Source organism: Petaurus breviceps, unplaced genomic scaffold (assembly GCF_028583685.1).
Source record: "Petaurus breviceps papuanus isolate PSGF00001 unplaced genomic scaffold, PetGlider_PUasm1.0 90847, whole genome shotgun sequence".
Classification (NCBI taxonomy): Eukaryota; Metazoa; Chordata; class Mammalia; order Diprotodontia; family Petauridae; genus Petaurus; species Petaurus breviceps.
In genome coordinates, this window is record NW_027187360.1 from 3,048,763 (window position 1) to 3,069,037 (window position 20,275).

Genomic DNA, 20,275 nt, shown 5'->3' on the forward strand with positions numbered 1-20,275 from the left:
CAGTACCAGGAATTCCTTATACCAGTGAAGTCTCAGGTCTGACCAAACCCCTGCCCCCACCTCCATCCCCTAAACCAAACTACTTTGTTGCTTCTGGTTCTGCTTTTTTCTCTCTTGTATTACTTTGTGACTTGTCTTCCCATATTCCTTCAAATTTTTCATATGAGGTAGTAATATTCCATTATGTTCATATGCCATAATTTGTTTGACTTTTCTACGATGATTGGAAACTGATGATTGTTTCAAGTCTCTTGCTATTACAAATAGCAGTGCTAGGATTATTTTCATAGAGATAGGTGGGTTTTTTTTTGTTGTTGTATTATACTTCTCGGGCTTTAGTTCCAGTTGTGGACCCTGATTGTGTATACTTTTGCAGCTTTACTTCTCTACTGCTTTCCAGATAACTTTTTGAAGAAGATTATTTAGGCATGATCACTTAAAAAGCCATGAGTGTTTCAGCCCTTTTCAGGCTTGACACATTTGTGAATCATCCAAGATGCACGTAAAGTGCTTTGTTACACCTTAAAACTCTATGTAATTGTGAGCTATTTACTATACTCCCATCCTCTTCCCTAGTTAAACTTAGCAGTCCACCAGTCTAACTCTTCATCCATCTGTTACCCCTATTCCAAATCATATTTCCTAAACATTATCCTTCCTCTTCTGTCCTCTGGTTACCACAGTTTTTTACCTTGATAGCCAGCTATTGATAAAGGAAACTAAACAAGTCTAACATGTCAGGATACCCTGTAATAACACACTTATTGGAAAAGTCAGTTATGGGGTTGTTGTTATTTGTATCTTGCTCTTTGAATGTTATTTTTAATTTTTATTTATTTATTTATTTTTGCCTTTTGGAGGGCAGTTGGGGTTAAGTAACTTGCCCAAGGTTACATGGCTAGTATTTTTGTGTGGGTGTTTAGTGTCTGAGGCTGGAACTGAACTCAGGTCCTCCCAACTCCGGGGCTGGTGCTTTACTCACTGTGCTACCTATCCGCCCCAGACTTTGAATGTTAAGTATTTTTATTTTAGATCTTTGTATTTGGGTTTTCCTCTACCCCAGTTTTCCTCTTAAGTCTTGGGCTTTTAGTTCTTTGTTTGAGAGTGAGAGCCCAACCTCTGCTTGTCTCATGATAGTTCTGTTTTCCCAGGATGCTAGATGAATACTTTGAAGAACAGATGAAAGAAATCATTCAGTTGTGTTCCCACCACCGCCAGACCATGCTCTTCTCAGCCACCATGACAGATGAGGTGGGCCTCTCTAGTTCATTTCAGCATTTGTAAACTCATGTTGGCATGCTGAAGTGTATCTGGTGCCAGAGTTGAGGGAACGAGAATTGTTTCAAGGGGATCCCCCTTTCTTTTGTAAATGAGCTAGAATTTTTTCATGCTTGGCAGGTAAAAGATCTGGCCTCAGTCTCACTAAAGAATCCTGTCCGGATCTTTGTGAATAGCAACACAGATGTAGCTCCGTTCCTAAGACAGGAATTCATTCGAATACGACCTAATCGAGAAGGAGACCGGGAAGCCATTGTGTCAGGTGAGACCTGAGGAGCTAGAGTAAAAGATTAAGGGGAGGCTTTATGTCTGTTTTTTGAGCCTGGGGAGGTATGTGATGTTATGACTGTTTCTTGCTCATGACCTTTCTCTCTTCCCCTCAGCTCTTTTGACACGAACTTTTACGGACCATGTGATGCTATTCACCCAGACTAAGAAGCAGGCTCATCGTATGCACATCCTTTTAGGGCTTATGGGGCTGCAGGTGGGAGAGCTTCATGGGAATCTCTCTCAAACACAGCGTCTGGAAGCCCTAAGGTAAAGATATGGAGTATCTTGGGAAATAAGACCAAGGAACTTCAAAAATTTCACATAAGCTCCCTAAAGTGGAATTGGGGAAAGGCAGACTTTCTCATTAAGATATAAAGCACCAGTATCAGAATTAGAAACAAAAATTAAGGTCTTCTAACTTTGTGGTCTCCACTAGTAAGGGTTCCCTGTTCAACATTTGCTGGCTTAGTCTGATCCTTTCTATTCCTCATTTCAAGGCGCTTCAAGGATGAGCAGATTGACATCCTGGTGGCCACAGATGTGGCAGCCCGAGGACTAGACATCGAAGGTGTCAAAACAGTGAGACAGACAATTTCTTTTGCATATTCCTGAATGAACTTTTATTAATGTTTGGGAGGCCTGTTTTATTTTTTTGTTTGTTTCTCAATCCCCCTTAGTTATAAGGCTGACTTTGCCTCTGTTATACTCAATTTCTTCCTTCCAGGTCATCAATTTTACAATGCCCAATACCATCAAACATTATGTGCACCGGGTAGGCCGAACAGCACGTGCTGGCAGGGCTGGTCGCTCTGTCTCCCTGGTGGGAGAGGAGGAACGTAAGATGTTGAAGGAGATTGTGAAATCGGCCAAAGCACCTGTGAAGGCCAGGATTCTTCCTCAAGGTAGGTGCTCTGAATAGCTTTCCACCAGGAGTTCTTCCTCCATTCCAGCTTTCTAGAAGAAATAGGACATTTTGACTGTTGGGGAAAAAAAAAATTGGTTTACATTTTTCTCTGGTTTGTAATTGTTAACAAAGTTACATTAAGTGGAATTTGAACATCTCTTTGTTGTTTTTTTTTTTTTGCATTTTGGAGGGGGGAAGGCAGGGCAATTGGGGTTAAGTGACTTGCCCAAGGTCACATGGCTAGTAAGTGTGTCAAGTGCCTGAGGCTGGATTTGAACTCAGTTCCTTCTGACAACAGAGCCAATGCTTTATTCACTGTGACACTTACCGTGTTTCCCCGATAATAAGACACTGTCTTATTATTTTTTGGACAGAAAAACACCATAGGGCTTATTTTCGGGGGAGGGCTTATTTTAATGAACATTGACAGCAATTTTAATAAACAGGTAAATGTGAACAAAAAAATGTACCTTTATTCAATAAGCAAATCACTGGGGAAGAACAGGATGACGCGCTCACTGCTGCAGCTCTGATTGGATGCAGCTCGGAGCGCGGAGTGCGTTTCATGGTGGGGCGGGGGATGGTGCATACAGAGGGTACCGCAATGTAGCGTGTAGCACAGCGGATCACCTTCACTACAGTAGCAATCTCAATAGGGCTTATTTTGGGGGGAGGGCTTATTTTAGAGGAATCTTACACAGTAAGGGGAGGGCTTATTTTCGGGATAGGTCTTATTATCGGGGAAACACGGTAGCTGCCCCACATCCCTTTATTCTTCATGTGTCTATTCCTGAGGTTAAAAACTATACTTTCCGTTTATTATTCTGATTGAAATGAAGGAGGCTTAGACCTATCTTCTTTATTTTTTTTCTTTTTCTCTTTTTATTTTTTAGTTTACATCATTCATTTCCACAAGATTTTGAGTTACAAATTTTCTCCCCAATTTTCCCTACCCACCAAAACAGCATTCCCATTGAATACCCCCTCCCCCAATCTGTTCTCTCCCATATCTTCTCCTATTCCCCCTTCAACTTTCCAGTAGGGCATGGTGGATCTCTATGCCCCAGTGCCTGTATATCTCATTTCCCAATTACTTGTAAAAAATGAACAACAATAATATGTATATGTTTTTATTTTTATTTTATTTATTTTTTAAAGCAATCGGGGTTAAGTAACTTGCTCAAGGTTACACGGCCAGGTGTTTCTGGGTTGGTATTAAGTGTCTGAGCCCGGATTTGATCCACAGGTTGTCCCGACACTGGAGCCAGTGTTTTTACTCTCTCTGCTACCTGGCTGCCCCTGTATATATTATTTTTAAACATTTGATTTTAAAACTTTGGATTCCCTTCCTCCCTAGTCACCCCCCTTCACTGGAAAGATAAGCAATTCAATATAGGTTGTACATGAGTAGCTATGCAAAACATTTCCATAGTGGATATATTTCCATAGTGGATATATTGTGGAAGACTGACTATATTTCCCTCTATCCTATCCAACCCTCTCACTTGTTCTAGTCTCTACTTTGATCCTTTCCCTTTTCAAAAGTGGGTGCTTCCAACTTCCCTCTCCCCAGCCTACCCTCCATTCCATTATTCCCCCTCTCTTCCCCTTCCCCTCTACTCTCCGGTAGGGTGAGATACCTGTAGCAGTAAGCACCTCAGCATCCCCAGGGTGGCTGCCAACACAGGTTCTTAGATCTGCTTTAATCAATCATATCATTTACCATGTACAGGGGAAAGTCAGAACCCCTAACTTCAGAGTATACAGAGGTTACAAGCAGAAGTTAGAAGAAAACAGAAAAACATATCAAGCAGACAGGCTTCCAAACTGTCCAACCATTACATCCATAACAAATCACAGTTACTGGAGAGGGTAGTATCAACATCTGGGTTTTCAAAGCCAGGGGCTCTTACCGGCTGCCCAGAGTCTCATCTGATCACTTCACAGAATACTTCTCAAAGTGAGCCCCAAAGCAAAGCCTCACATCAGGGCTTATATAGCCTTCTCCTGGCTCAGAGAATGTAACAACTTTCTTGACCCACTGCCTAATCACAAAGTATCTCCTGAAAAACAAGCCTCCCACCATAGGCTCCAGGTGCACTTAAGCCTAGGGGCAGGGAAGATCTTAAAAATTTACATTCCCATTACATTACCCTATTTAGTATGTATGTCATTCCCTCCCTAAGCCAAATTCAGTGAGAGTAAGGTTGACCCATTCCCTTTTGCCTTCCTCCTGTTCCTCCCCTCATTTAACCATTTTCCCTTGCCTCTTCTATATGAGATAATTTACCACATTCCGTCTTTCTCCATCTCCTCTCATTATATTCCCCTCTCACCTCTTATTTTCACCTTTTAAGTATCATCCCTTCCTATTCGATTAGTCCTGTGCCCTCTGTCTATGTATACCTGTACACATATATACACACACTCATTTATGTATTCATATGCCTATATACCCTCCTGCATAGACATATATATGTATACCCATACACACATATATACACACATATACACACATATACATTTCTGTTCCCTTCAGCTATTCTCATACTGAGAAAAGTTTCATAAGTAACAATTATCATTTTTTCATGTAGGAATATAAGTAGTTCAGCTTTGATAAGTTCCTTATGATTTCTTTTCCCTGTTTACCTTCTCAAGCTTCTCTTGCTTTTTGTATCTGAATGTCAAATTTTGTATTCAACTCTGGTTTTTTCAGCAAGAATGCTTGAAAGTCCTCTCTTCCACTGAATGACCCTATTTTCCCCTGGAACATGATACTCAGTTTTGCTGGGTAGGTGATTCTTGGTTTTAATCCCAGCTCCTTTGACCTCCGGAATATCATATTCCAAGCCCTTCGATCCCGCAATGTGGAAGCTGCCAGGTCCTGAGTTATCCTGATTGTGTTTCCACAATATTGACATTGTTAAGAAACTGCTTGTAATATTTTCTCCTTGATTTGGGAACTCTGGAGCCTGGCTATAATATTCCTAGGAGTTTTCTTTTTGGGATCTTTTTCAGGAGGTGATCGGTGGATTCTTTCAACCTCTGTTTTGCCCTCTGGTACTAAAACATCAGGGCAGTTTTCTTTGAGAACTTCCTGGAGGATGCTTTCTAGGTTCTTACTTTGGTCATGGCTTTCAGGTAGTCCAATAATTTTTAAGTTATCTTTCCTGGATCTATTTTCCAGGTCAGTGGTTTTTCCCATGAGATATTTCACATTGCCTTCTATTCTTTCATTTGTTTGGATCTGTTTAACAGCATCTTGATTTCTCATAAAGTCATTAGCTTCTATTTGCTCCAATCTAATTCTGAAGCAATGATTCTCCTCATTGAGCTTTTGAGATTCTTTTTCCATCTGGAAAATTCGACTTTTTAAGGCATTCTTCTCCTCATTGCCTTTTTGAGCCTCCTTTGCCATTTGAGTCAGTCTGTTTTTTCAAGTATTATTTTCTTCAGTCAGGCTGTTGACTCTCATTTCATAATTTTCTTGCATTGTTCTCATTTCTCTTCCCAATTTTTCCTCCACTTCTTTTATTTGATTTTCAAAATCCTTTTTAAGCTCCTCTATGGCCAGGTCATATTTTTCTTGGAAGCTTTGGTGCAGGAGTTCTGACTTTGTTGTCTTCCTCCTGTTCCATGCTTTTATCCTTTTTGTCCCCACAATATGAGTGTAAAGTTGGGTTGCTCTGTGTGCTTTGCTTCCTTTGCCTGCTCATGTTGCCCCTCAATTGCTTGACTTTTGGACTTTTTGCCACAGTAGACCTCTGCTACCAGAACTACCAGAAATGGGAGCTTTATCCCAAACTCTGGGGTTTTCATAGCTGCCGAAGGTATTAGTTAGGTGCCCTCTCTGAAGCCTCCACATGCTCTGGCAAGCTTGTCACTCACCCCAGGACCTCCACCCTATACAGCAATCCAGATCCAAGCAGGTTAAAGCAAGAGCCATTACCCCTCAGACTGGTTGCGTGGTCCCCCTACACTCTGGAGGCTAGGAGCTGAAGCTGCCACTTGTTGGTGGCTGCTCGGTATGGCTTCTCAGCTGCTTCTCACCCCGGGGGCAAAGGTCAGATTGCACTCAGAATTCCCAAGTCCCAAAGTCCACACTGCATTGACCTCTCACTTTTTCCTTGGCATCTATGGGTTGATAATTCTAGAAACTGCCCACAGCTGCTGGTGATCTGAAGTCCTTCCAACCAGCCACTGGTCATGCCCGCCTTAGGGCTAAAACCTCATGTTTGACTGGGGCTAGGGTCAGCTCCCAGAGCGCTGTGCTGGCTGCTTGCTGCTGGCCTGCCGGGCTGTCCTCAGCGGGAGGTTAGCTTCTCTGTGTCATTTTGTGTGTTCTGTAGCTCCAAAATTTGTCTCGAGTCATTTTTTTACATGAATTGGGGGAGGTGGGAGCTGGAGCTGCAAGGAAGTCCTATTTGTACTCTGCCATCTTGGCTCTGCCCCCTGTCTTCTTCTTTAAATTCCTTTTAGGCTTTCCTTCTTCATTTAAGTTTACTTACATGGATCTGTATAAAGCTAAGGACGAGCAGCTTTCCAGAGGACTGCTGCTATGAACAGCTTCAAGGTTCTGATTACATAGTATAATGAACTCTATTTATTCATCAGAAAATTAAAGCAAAACATTCACAGAAATCAAAGTACAGCATTCACAATGTTATAGCATAACAAGTTATCACTAAAGTGGCCACATAGTTTTCACCAAAGTGTTCACATTTTTAAGCAAAAGATATCATTCAGTAAGTCCTTAACTCAGTCATCCTTAAGGAGGCAAGCCTCCTTAATGGACACAAAATATAAAGGTCAGTGTTCTCTACCCCTAGGTCACATTGTCTTAAATCTTTCAGTCAAAAAGTCTTCTTTCTTCTTAATTGGAGATTAGTTTCCAGTCATCCTTAATTCAGTTATCCTAAAGAAGTACAGGATACAGAGTACAAAGTCCTCACACCCCTAGGTTACATTAAATCATGATCTTCTCAGTTTGCATTAAATACCCAAGGGGAGGCCTTTTCTTTTTTTTGTTTGTTTTTAATGCTTTATTAACTTCTGATTTACATCATTCGTTTCCGCCAGATTTTAAGTTACAAATTTTCTCCCTGTTTTTCCCCCACCCACCGCCCCAAAATAGCAGTCCCACAGGATATCCCCTCCTTCAATCCACTCTCACCCACATCCTCTCCCATACCCCTTTCGACTTTTCCAGTGGGTCTCTATGCCTCAGTGCCTGTACATCCCATTTCCCAATTACATATAAGATGGTATTAATGATAGTATATATATATACACACACACACATATATACATATATATTTAAATATTTGATTTTAAAACTTTCAATTCCAGATTCATTCCTTTCCTTCCTTGTCACCCACCCCCACTGGGAAGACAAGCAGTTCAGTATAGGTTGTACATGTGTGGCCAATGCAAAACAATAACATAGTAGATATATTGTAAAAGACTGAATTCACTTCCCTCCCTCCTATCCCACCTCCTACCCGATCTACTCTCCACCTTGATCCCATCCCTTTTCAAAAGTGGGTGCTTCCAACTTCCCTCCCCCTCAGCCTGCCCTCCCTTCCATCATTTCCCCTCTCATCCCCTTCCCCCCCTACTCTCCTGGAGGGTGAGATACCCTATTTAGTGTGTATTTCACTCCCTCCTCAAGCCAAATTCAATGGGAATAAGGTTGACCCATTCCCTTTTGCCTTCCTATTCTTCCCCTCCATTGTAACCATTTTCCCTTGCCTCTTCTATATGAGATAGTTTACCCCAATCTGTCTCTCCCCATCTTCTCTCGTTATATTCCTCTCACCTCTTAATTTCACAGTATCAGTCCTTCCTGTTAAATTGGTCCTGCGCCCTCTATCTATGTATACCTGTAAACATATATACACATATTCACATATGTATTCATATGCCCATATACATTCATATGTAGACATATATATATTTCTAATCCCTTCAACTACTGAGAAAAGTCATAAATTACAATTATTGTTTTTCCATGGAGTAATGTTAATAGTTCAACTTTGATAAGTTCCTTATGATTTCTTTTCCCTGTTTACCTTCTCATGCTTCTCTTGCTTCTTGTATCTGAATGTCAAATTTTCTATTCAACTCTGGTTTTTTCAGCAAGAATGCTTTAAAGTCCTCTGTTCCACTGAATGACCCTATTTTCCCCTGGAACATGATACTCAGTTTTGCTGGGTAGGTGACTCTTGGTTTTAATCTCAGCTCCTTTGACCTCTGGAATATCATATTCGATCCCTCAGTGTAGAAGCTGCCAGATCCTGGGTTATTCTGATTGTGTTTCCACAATATTCAAATGGTTTCTTCCTGGCTGCTTATAATATTCTCTCCTTAATCTGGGAATTCTGGAAACTGGCTATAACATTCCTAGGAGTTTTCTTTTTGGGATCTTTTTCAGGAGGTGATTGGTGGATTCTTTCAACCTCTATTTTGCCCTCTTGTACTAAAACATCAGGACAGTTTTCTTTGAGAACTTCCTGGAGGATGCTTTCTAGGTTCTTATTTTGGTCATGGCTTTCAGGTAGTCCAATAATTTTTAAATTATCTCTCCTGGATCTATTTTCCAGGTCAGTGGTTTTTCCCATGAGATATTTCACATTGCCTTCTATTCTTTCATTTGTTTGGATCTGTTTAATAGCATCTTGATTTCTCACAAAGTCATTAGCTTCCATTTGCTCCAATCTAATTCTGAAGCAATGATTCTCCTCATTGAGCTTTTGAGATTCTTTTTCCATCTGGCAAATTCGACTTTTTAAGGCATTCTTCTCTTCATTGCCTTTTTGAGCCTCCTTTGCCATTTGAGTCAGTCTGTTTTTTCAAGTATTGTTTTTCTCAGTTAGGCTGTTGACTCTCATTTCATAATTTTCTTGCATTGTTCTCATTTCTCTTCCCAATTTTTCCTCCACTTCTCTTATCTGCTCCTTAAGGTCCTCTATGGCCTGTAACCAGCTCGTATTTTCCTTTGAAGCTTTTGGTGCAGGAGTTCTGACTTCACTGTTTTCCTCCTGTTCCATGCTTTGCTCCTTTTTGTCCCCAAAATAGGACTGTAATGTTGGAATCTTCTGTCTGCTTTGTTTACTTTGCCTGCTCATTTTGCCACTCAATTACTTGACTTTTGGGCTTTTTGCCACAGTAGGACTCTGCCACCAGACAGGAGAGCTTTCATCCCAAACGCTGGGGTTTTCTCAGCTGCCGGAGGTATTAGATGGGTGCCCTCTCTGAGTTTCTCCACACGCTCTGACAAGCTGGACACACACCCCAGGACCTCCACCCTAGACTGCAATCCAGATCCAAGCAGGTTAAAGCAAGAGCGATTACCCCTCAGACTGGTGCTTGGTCCCCCTGCACTCTGCAGGCCAGGAGCTGAAGCTGCCACGTGGCACTGGCTGGCTGTGCCTGTGTCTCAGCGGCTTCTTGCCCTGGGGCTAAAAGCCAGGCACTCCCACTTACTGGTCTCAAAGTCCAGACTGCACTGACCTCTCACTTTGTCCTTCGCATCTGTGTGTTGATGAATCTGGAAACGGCCACAGCTGCTGCTGATCTGGAGCCCCTCTAGCCTTGGCTGGTCAGGCCCGCCCTGGGGCTAAAGCCTTGCTGTGGGGCTGGGCTCAGCTCCCGTTGGGTTCCTGCTGGGCTGTCCTCAGCAGGAGGTTAGCTTCTCTGTGTCATTTTGTGGGTTCTGCAGCTCCAAAGTTTGTTTAGAGTTCCCTTTTTACATGGATTGGGGAAGGTGGAAGCCGGAGCCGCGGGAAGGTCGTACTTCTACTCTGCCATCTTGGCTCCACTGGGGAGCCCTTTTCATCTTGATTTGAGGCTGGCTCTCAGCTTCCATGGTTCCTCTTCCATGGTCCCAGCTCCTGCCTGATTCTATCCAATTGTCATCTGGATTAAAGGGCAGGCAGCTCTCAGTTTCTTGTCCAGTCCTTGTGCAGTTCCTGTTCCATATTGAAGCTCACAGTGTCTCATCCACCTCAAGTCCTTCACACTTCCTGTTCCTGGAAAGACAAAGCTTAACAAAGCCACAATAACTTTAATACACATTGCTGGCACCAACATCAGTTCACTTTCTGCCTGTGAAATCAACATAGACACAACAAGGTCTGAGAAATCAACACAAATCATCAGTATAGTCCCAGGACCTCTGAAAACATCAGTTAGACCCTCCTCCAGGATTTCTGTAAACATACAACAAGAAAATCCTCTTTCAGGGCTTCTGAACCAGCAGTAAGGTCCCAGGGCTTCTGTAACAACAGCAGACGAATCTGACAGAGTAACATCAAAACCGATAGTCAGAGTACCAGCACCACAGCCATGCTTCCTTCCAGTTCTCTCTTCTCATTTCAGTTCTGTTCTCAATTCTTCCCTCTTCAGCCTGTGCCTCTCCTTTCATATGATCAGTAGCTCCTCCCTGCCCCACCCGTTCCTGTTGCATCTACAAGTTCCTCCCACTGTGGGATTCACAAGTTCTGTTTTTTAACAAAGACTTGGTATAATCAGGAAAACTCAGCTTGAAACAAGGCTAAATACTTGTTTGTTTGCCATTAGGAGGGTCAGGGAAGATCTTCACATCCCCATTACCATTGCAGTCTGTGAGTCATCATTGTGGGTAATCACATCCATGCCTTCTCATGCTCTGCCAGGGTTTGTCTTCCATAAGAGGTCTTTGTTTTATTAGAATGTTATAGATACCAGTGTTCCACTGAGGTTGTCTGTTGCTTCCTCTTACTACATGAATGGCCTAGCTCTTTTTTTCTAGTTATATCCTTAATGATGCCTTTTATGCCACTTTTTTACACCGTTGTTGGCCTCTTCATCTCTGATTTGTTTGTTGTTCTTCAGTTATATGCAATTTTAGTTCTTCTCACCCCACTTAGATGTAATCCTAAAATTCCGAGACAAGATTGAGAAGATGGAGAAAGATGTGTATGCAGTCCTTAGACTAGAGGCTGAGGAGAAGGAGATGCAGCACTCAGAAGCCCAGGTATGCAAGCAGGAGGAAACGGCTCCTTCACTGTGATAGGGAACGTGTTTTGGTTGGTCCTGTTTTGGTCTTTCCTCTAGGAAGCTTGCTATTCTGCTTTGGGATCAGAAACAATCTTAGGTGACAGACTCTTTTCATTAATGGTGTTTTGTGGATTAACGAATGTGCTAAAACAGATGTCCTAATTAGTGACCAGTTGGTTCACCAGTCTTGGGTAGGCATGCTCTGTGTTTCACTTTTGTCTTTTTCACAGATAAATACAGCAAAACGACTCCTAGAGAAAGGGAATGAAGAGCCAGAGCGGACCTGGTTCCAGAGTAAAGAGGAGAGGAAGAAGGAAAAAAGTGAGTCATGCATGATCAGGCTCTCCTGATATATTTTAGGTTCTTAGTCACTCCATAAGGGAGAATAATAAGAATCTGTAAATGATAATCAGGGACTTTTCTTGAAAAAGAGCCTTTTACTTTGTGGTTGTTGACTAACTTTAAGATAGAAATTTCATTGCTTAGGAAACAGTCCTTGAATTTTGTGTCCTTGTTCTTTCTTTAGTTGCAAAGGCCCTGCAAGAGTTTGACTTGGCTTTGAGGGGAAAGAAAAAGAGAAAGAAGTTTTTGAAGGATTCCAAGAAAAAGGGGGAAATGACAGTGAGTTGGAGTCTTGATGTCAAGGTCTGGGGAGCTTGGTGGTTTACAATTGTTCAGAACCTTATTCACTTTCCTCCCACCTCTACAGCCAGAAGAAAGGTCTCAGTTTGAGATTCTAAAGTCACAGATGTTTGCTGAGCGATTGGCTAAGAGGAATCGCAGGGCCAAGAGAGCACGAGCCATGCCTGAGGAGGAGCCACCCCCAGCCCCAGGTAGGCAAACACTGTAACTTAAGGCCTTGGTGGGTGTAAATTACAGTGATAAATCTGGTTAGTTAAGAGTGACCATTTATTTCTTGGAATAGGAGTCATTCTTCCTCTGGTCCCTGGTAAATTGGGCAGGAACATTGTCTGATGCCTAACCAGGATACAACCACATCAATTTGGGCTAAAGGCATTTGGAGACCTAGTAAAGAACACGTTGAAGTTTGCTTCAAGGTACTGGACGTGAATTTATAACTGAATCTTTCCCTTTATAGGCAGGAAGCAAAAGAAGGTGAAGAAATCTGTGTTTGATGAGGAACTTACCAACACTAGCAAGAAGGCTTTGAAACAGTATCGAGCTGGGTAGGATTTTAAATCATTTAACATTATTCATACTGTGTATATTCAGTGTATGTATACTGCCTTACGATTAAAATGGCACATTTAATGAAAGCATAGGTTAGAGTGACAGCTGCCAAAGCTTGGGAGTCATGTAGAACCCTAAATTTAACTTTACTTACAGTGTAAGCATGTTTTTTGAGAGTGCTGTAAATGCACTTCTGGCACATGTGACAAGCGAATTCCTTTAATGCTGATATTTTTCCACATGCAATGGTTTGGAGAAGTAGAGAGAAGTTTAGAATTTTAGGACTAATCTCTAGGCTTCCTGTCTCCACTCTTATGTAAAAATGAGAAGTAAGGTTTTCCCTATAGATTTACTACTTAGACAAGCTAAGGAGAGAAGCTTACCTGGATGGAGCTTTCTCTGAAAGACATGTTCTCAGTCTGGTCAAAACATGAAGCTTGCTCTTTTGACTATTGGGAACAGTTGTGGCAATAAGAAAATTGTCTATGACCTAAACAACTTGCATGATTGCTATGTTGATCACAGCCCCACCTTTGAAGAACGGAAACAGATGGGATTACACCATCCAAGGAGAGGAGGAAACTTCAAATCCAAATCCAGGTAAAAAGCTGTCACATTGGTGATTGTGGATAAGATCTTGGCCCCTCTTCTAGTAAGTAGATTATGACCATAGTGCTGTTGATTTCTTTCCACAGGTACAAGAGAAGGAAGTAGCAATAGTTACCTGAAGAGATACTTAAGGTTTAAACCTTTAATCCCTACCCTAAGGGAAATGTAATTCCATTGTTCTTTTTGATTGTAAAAATCCTCTTTAAAAAACTATTAAAAAGTCTCAATAGTTTGCATTTATTTTTAAATAACTGAGTATCTTTATCAAACTAAAGTCTTCTTGCTGTGTAACCTTTCCTTGACAGATAAAAACATTCTCAACACTCAACAACAATGTAATTGCATTTCTTTTGCAGGGACTTTGATTATTGTTGAAGTATTCTGTACTTTTGAAGTATTCTGTACTGAAGTATTCTTTCTAAAAGGAGGGGATGGGGATTGAGGTTACTATTCTATGCCTGAGAATGTATTCATTTTTTATTATTTTGTTCTGTGTGATAAAGGCTGGGGACAGATGAAGTTAGCTTGATAAAGGGAAGTAGAACCAGAAGAATCTTTGACTTATTCCATAGACACATGGTGTCCTGGTTACGCGTTGACTGAAAAAAGCAGAGGTGCTAACAGCTAAGTGGGCAACAGCTATGAGAAGGAAATAGGGACCATTTATTTTTGTCAATAATTGCTTTATTAATTGGCATCATATTCTAAAGTGCATAGTAAAGACAAAAAGGGAATGCATACATAAGGTAGGGGAATTTTGCTTGCAAACAGTAGAAAGGACCTGAGAAATCTATGTTTTATGGAACAAATGCCGTGGGGGCAACACCTAAGCAGGACAGACGGCCTGAGCATGGCCTGGGCCTGCAGACATCAGAGGCATGCTAAAAGCTCCACCCAGGCAAAAGCCATGATATAGGAAGAAGAGATGAAAGGGTTACACTTTGATAAGTAGGTGCTGCTGGTACTGAATGTCAATTTTATTCCACTCAGGGGATGAATGCGGCATGCCCCATGAGGCAGCCTTGCTTCCAAACCTATTTAAACTGCGATAAAAAAAAGCTTCTTGTCTTCTTGAAATTCAAGCCAATGAAAGTATTACTATTGTTACTCCTTGGTCATCATGGACATGTGCAAGGCCAAAGTTAGGTTTAAAACCCTGTCATAGACTTCTAATTTTCTGTATTCTCTTCAGCGCCTTTTGGAGTAAAGATGGCCCCAAAGGAATGCAAGAATGTTCCAGTTGAGCTCTTTTCAAGGACAAATGTCTTCTACGTAGCTCCTTTGGGACAAAATTGGGTTGCATAGCTGGGGCCTTAGATGCAGTCATTTAAGTATTAAGCTCCTACCATGTGCCTAGTGCCATTATAAGCACTGTACAAAGAGCATTTAGCTAAGACAGGCAGGAAGACAGGGCCAGGAGATTATCACTAGGCAACTTAAGCCTGAAACATGCACCAGGGAGGCTGACCTTATAAGAGAAAGAAAAGGGAAAATCTTGTCTATTAATTTTATTCTCGATTAGAGGTAAAGTGCTCACTTAAGCGCAGGACTAACTCTAGGAACAAACATTGGAAAAGTCCTAAAATGGATCAGTAGAGTGCCAAGATTTCAGGGAAGTCAGAAATAGCAGTCCCTTCTACAGGGAGCCAAGCCCAGCCTGGCTATGGCTGAGGGAGAAGGAAAGGAAAGGTAATAGGAAATCATCTTTCTAGATCAACCTGCGGATATCCTCAAAGTTCAACAGGTTGTTGGCTGTTTCAGACCAAGCTGCATGTTGGGCACCATCCATCTCTGAGGCCAGTTGATTGTTACTTTCCAGAGTGTGGTTTTCACCACCAATTACGGCATCACAATCAGGACATTTACGCCTCTGCATTGCTCCTCCACAATCACCAATTACATAGATGTGGCCATTGGGGCATTTGAACCAGTGACCTCGGGGATAGCCCAAAGCATTTACTATCTGTACTCGCTCTTGTTCTGAGATGCCCAAGCCACAGCAAGGAAGAATAGCATCCAGAGCTTTCAATTTCTTCACCACCAGTTCCTCATCAGTTTTACTGAATTTAAAAGTGCCTTCTAGGATCTCTCTAAGGGTGGTCACTTCTTCCATGACTGAACTATTCATCTTTCCCCCTGCCATCTTGCAGCGGACCAGGAGGTTCACCAAGTATGTTATTCTCTGCACTTCACTTTGGAGGTCTTCCAATTCCTGACTGGTAAAACTCAGACGTTCCTTTGCTAGCCATTTATGGACTTGTTCCAACCGAATCCTTACCCCAGCCCTCTCACTGACTTCTATCTTGTTCAGTGATTCCCGTATGTTGGCTAAGCGCTCATAAAAGCTGATTTGATTTTCAGCTAGACCCAAGGCTTTCACAGACAGATCAGATTGAGAGAGCTTTTCTTTTAGCATTAAAAAATCCTCAGAGAGTAACCGTTGGATATTGGTCTTTGCTTCTAGTAGGACCTGTAGCTCTTCCTGCCTGGTAGTGATTTCGCCAGCAGAGCCTTGTATCTTCTCCTTGATCCTTTCAATCTCTTCCAGGCGCTTCTTTATGCTAGTACCATACCTAAGGTTTTTGCGGATGGGAACCTGACAGATAGGACAGACTTTCAACTTGATGGCAACTTCTTCATCTTTCTGTTCATTCATATAACGGTCAAGAGCCTGTACCTCAAAGATGTGGCTACAATCTTCCAGTTGTACAAAGCGGGCATCTGGTTCATCCTCAAAGCCAAAGAAAATCTGTGTAACTTCATCTTGATGGCACACACGACACTTCTTGGGACATGGTTCCCCACACAGGCCAATGCAAGGATGGTTACAAGCCAACAACTTGGTACAAGGCACATAGCATGGGGGCCGATCACATGGCTCACAGCAAAGTTTGGTGCACTGGTAGTGCTGGCAGTGCCAAGTACAAGGTTCCACACATGGGCTGCACAGCTCTCCACACTTCTTTTTACACTGGCTATGAACACAGCGATTCTGGCAGATCCTCTGACAGGGTGGACACTCACCAATGCAAGGCTCCTGGCATTTATGTGAGCAGATGAGTAAGCGTTTGCAGGGACGCTGGCAGCGTTCATGAAACCGTCCTTCATAGCAGTCATGGCAAGAGCCTGGACAAGGGTGCCCACAGTCTAAGATTGTGCTACACTTCGTGGTACACTTGACAGGTAAGCCATATTGAAGATCTTCGACATTACCACATTTCACCTGTTGGCTATGTCCACACTTGAGATTTACAGTGACCATTTCAGAACAAAGACGAACACACTCTTCTCCACAGGAGTGACTGCATCTGTGCCCACATAGCAAGAATTTGGGACAAGGCTCCTGGCAGCAGAAATCTGATTCTGGCATGGAACATGGGACCATTTGTTGGTGTCCACAACGCAGAATTGTTTTAGGGACCTTCACTTGGCAAGGGCCACAGGGCTGAAAGCAAACTGATGGACACCGATGCCCATCAGCACAGAGTATCTTCTGACAAGGTTTCATACACTGGAATTCTTTGTGGTTGGAATCATAGGGATGGCAGGCTCTAGTACAGACATGTCCACAACTCAGCCGAAATTCACAGGGGAGGCTACAACCCCCTTCTGGCACCTGGTGAAAGTCAGTGGCTTTGGATACCAATGTTTGGGTATCAGGGTGGTTCTGACAGCATAACATTAGTGCACTGCCAATCTGACCATTTTCTCTCAGAGTGTGAAGGATCTTGCTCCATAGTGGAACTTTGGCTAACATCCCCATGTTCCCAATGCAATACATTCCCTTTTTGGCTCTGGACAGAGCTACACAGATTCGGTTTTTGATCTTGAGGAACCCAACTTTCTCTTCTTTGTTGCTCCGCACAAGGGATAGCAGAATGATGTCATTCTCTTCCCCTTGGTATTTGTCCACAACGTGGACTTTCACACCTGCAAATGTCTTAGCTGGCATGAGTTTGCGGAGACAGAAAAGCTGTCCAGTGTAGGTTGTAAGGATAGTGATCTGGGATGGCAGGTACTCCTGACACAGGAAGTACTTGCACAATTCTACCACAAAGCGAGCCTCATGCTGATTTTGGTGACTTTTCCCTTCTAGGATCTCTTGTTCAGGGAAGTCATGCTCTATGAAAAAGAGGTTGGAAGAGACCCCCTATGAAAAGTAAAAAGAAAACCCCTGTTAGAGATAGAATTGAGGCCATGCTGTACAGAATCTTATTCCTCTTTAAGTGCCTACTTGGTACAAAGAACAACTGGGCACTTTGAAGAGGTGACTAAAATTCAGAGTCCTGACACTAAAACTTACATAGTTTAGTAGTCACTTCTGATGTGACTTAACTCTTGACATGAATTGTCTGCTCATTTTTAGGAAGAGACTCTTTAAAAAAAGTTCTCTGACTCCACTTTTATTCTACTCTTTGCTTTGACTGGGACTTTCTCATAATTATGTCTAAGTAAGCAGATCAGTGGGATTACCAAAGGCTAGGTATGCTTTCTACTGAATACTTCTTGCTGATTAAGCTGGAAGGAACTGTATCACTCTCAACAGTTGATTCTCTTCCCTTACACAATTCCCTAAACTATTAGTAATAATCATAGAAATATCTGTTTGAATAAACTCACCTTGATTTTTTCATACTTGAGAACGGAGGGATGATTCTCTAGATCATGGTAAATGTGGGGTGTTAGTAGCCGTGCAATTTCAGGACGCATACGGTGCTGAAACAAATAGACACGTAAATTATTTGAAACATGATACTCTTATATCCTGAAAAGTGGGCATATGCTCCAAAGGCTAGGATCCTAATCCTAATTTTGCTGTTGGAAAAACTTGGGAAAAAGTATATCCTACAAGAAGAGCCCTTGACTCCCAACTGGCCAAATCAGCTATGCCTGAGTCAAGCCTTAGAAGAGAAATAAAATTGATTGAGAGTCACATCAGTAAGAGTATGTTTAGTCAGTCTACCTTCATGTGAAATCAGTTTTGTTAATGGCTAGATCTAAGAAATATATAAAATCCTTAGCCACGGCCTATTGTTTCTTACCTGGTAATTCAGACGGACAAAGGGAAGGTTGACATTTACTAGCCGCTCAAAGAGTGAGACCTCTAGATTGAAGTTCTTGGCTAGGTCATATACATTGGCACTGGGGCGCAGCTATGGGGAGTGGAGAAAAACATGTCAATATTTGGTTCAAAGCATATCCAAATTGACATACTTTGTAAAGTTAACTAAAGAGGAAAGGGCAAAGTCTGATTTTTCATTATGTCAAGTGCCCTAACGGTACTTTTCAGATTAGATTAGTTAGGAAAAAGGTAGGGCTAGTAGGGGTCAACAGAGGGAAATTTCAGAGGGAAGTAAACAGCACATCACAAATTTTTCCTTATTTGAAGTTCTTTTTGTTGGCTATGTAAAAGTAGGCCTTAATTTACCTGCTGGTGATCTCCAATGAGGATGAGATGCTGGCAGGCTTTGCTCAGTGTGGCAATGGTGTGGGCCTCTAGCACCTCTGCTGCTTCCTCAACTATGACAATCCGAGGCTCCACCTTCTGTAGGATCTGGCGGTACTTGGCAGCACCTCACAAATAAGGAGAAACAATAAACTCCTTGTGCAACATTTAGACCCTTACTGCAATAGAGGAACTATCCTTTGTGCCTACCTATACACCAAGGTAGGAGGTGTAGTGGATTCCAAGCCCTGAGTAAGGCAGACTCATCTTTCCGAGTTCAAATTTGGCCTCAGACACTTACTAGCTGTGTGACCCTAGGCAAGTTACTTAATCCTGTTTGCCTCGGTTTCTTTATCTGTAAAATTAGCTGGAGAAGGAAGTGGCAAACCACTCCAATATCTTTTTCAAGAAAACCCCAAATGGGGTCATGAAGTCAGACATGACTGAACAATATACCAAGCATGCACCTTAATTTATAACGTGGCACTGAATCTGGACTTTTTACATATCAGACCTTCCTTCAAATAACAGGGTGACTAACTCACATTTTTTGAGACAGGCAAAACTCAGAGGCAACTTAGTGACAGTTTCTTGACTATCTTTTTTCTGTCATGAGGCATTCTGGAGATGAATTTGTTTCTGTCCTAATTTAATTACAGCTGTGCTCTAGAAATAGTTGTGGACGTAAGCTGAAGCTGCTTACCTGTAGTTGTCATGCCTACAATTTGGGCGTCTTTGAGGATACAAAGATCTTCTTGTAGCTTCAGCTCCACCATCCTTTCTGCTGAGGCCTGGTATAGTCGTTCATGGTTCAGAATCCTTTTTCGAATATCTGCTTGGTACATCTGCAGCCACATCCTAGGGAAAGTGTATGAGAGTAACCAATCTGCTGGTAGAATGGGCATGAAACAGGAGATGTATCCCTGCTTGTCAAGACATTTATTGAGTGTCTACTTGACACTAGGAAATTCCTGACTGGAAGAAGCTTTATTTAATGGGAAGAAAGGTCAAACAAATACCTATAATAAGCAAGTAACAAACATATACATGTGATGAAATGGAAAGGTCAAAGAATAAGGTATTTTGTAAGGAAAGCAGATTTGCTTAATGGCCATAACATAAGATGACAAAGTTATATTGTGGGTAATAGAATGTCACAGAAGTTAGGTGAAGGTAGTTTTTTTTTTTTTTTGGAGGGGGGAAGGTAAGGCAATTACAGTTAAGTGACTTGCCCAAAGTTATACAGTTAGTAAGTGTGTCAAGTGTCTGAGTCTGGATTTGAACTCAGGTCCTTCTAACTCCATGACCTGTGCCCTATTCATTGTGCCACCTAGCTGTTCCATGTGAGGATAGTTTTAAAGCCCATAATCAGGGATCTTAATTTAATACAAGAGGCATCTGGGAGCTACCATAAGATTCTAAGATAATGAAAGGATCACAGTGATAACTGAGGAAATACTTCTTGCTTGCTGGAAGTAGAACACAATGGAGTGAGAAGGAGCAAATGAAATTACTGGAAAAATGTCCCAGATGAGGAC

General features: G+C 42.0%; 2 protein-coding genes across 4 annotated transcripts in view; one reads left to right on the top strand and one right to left on the bottom strand.

The window, feature by feature from the left end:
* DDX27 (DEAD-box helicase 27) overlaps positions 1 to 13,542 on the top strand; it is a 35,268-nt gene extending 21,726 nt beyond the window's left edge. Inside the window, exons 10-21 of the mRNA XM_069072389.1 lie at positions 1,152 to 1,251; positions 1,399 to 1,540; positions 1,662 to 1,815; positions 2,046 to 2,127; positions 2,273 to 2,450; positions 11,362 to 11,468; positions 11,722 to 11,812; positions 12,018 to 12,112; positions 12,201 to 12,324; positions 12,591 to 12,678; positions 13,208 to 13,282; positions 13,378 to 13,542. Coding sequence (XP_068928490.1) covers positions 1,152 to 1,251; positions 1,399 to 1,540; positions 1,662 to 1,815; positions 2,046 to 2,127; positions 2,273 to 2,450; positions 11,362 to 11,468; positions 11,722 to 11,812; positions 12,018 to 12,112; positions 12,201 to 12,324; positions 12,591 to 12,678; positions 13,208 to 13,282; positions 13,378 to 13,396 — 1,255 coding nt within the window. The 3' untranslated portion in view covers positions 13,397 to 13,542. The remainder of the gene's footprint in view (positions 1 to 1,151; positions 1,252 to 1,398; positions 1,541 to 1,661; positions 1,816 to 2,045; positions 2,128 to 2,272; positions 2,451 to 11,361; positions 11,469 to 11,721; positions 11,813 to 12,017; positions 12,113 to 12,200; positions 12,325 to 12,590; positions 12,679 to 13,207; positions 13,283 to 13,377) is intronic.
* A 411-nt stretch (positions 13,543 to 13,953) lies between these two features.
* Positions 13,954 to 20,275, bottom strand: part of ZNFX1 (zinc finger NFX1-type containing 1) — a 474,364-nt gene continuing 468,042 nt past the window's right edge. For all 3 annotated transcript variants that reach the window (XM_069072386.1, XM_069072387.1, XM_069072385.1), the window contains 5 exons: positions 19,441 to 19,595; positions 18,720 to 18,865; positions 18,334 to 18,444; positions 17,912 to 18,007; positions 13,954 to 17,441 (listed from right to left, as the gene is read on the bottom strand). In XM_069072386.1, coding sequence (XP_068928487.1) covers positions 15,000 to 17,441; positions 17,912 to 18,007; positions 18,334 to 18,444; positions 18,720 to 18,865; positions 19,441 to 19,595 — 2,950 coding nt within the window. In that variant the 3' untranslated portion in view covers positions 13,954 to 14,999. The remainder of the gene's footprint in view (positions 17,442 to 17,911; positions 18,008 to 18,333; positions 18,445 to 18,719; positions 18,866 to 19,440; positions 19,596 to 20,275) is intronic.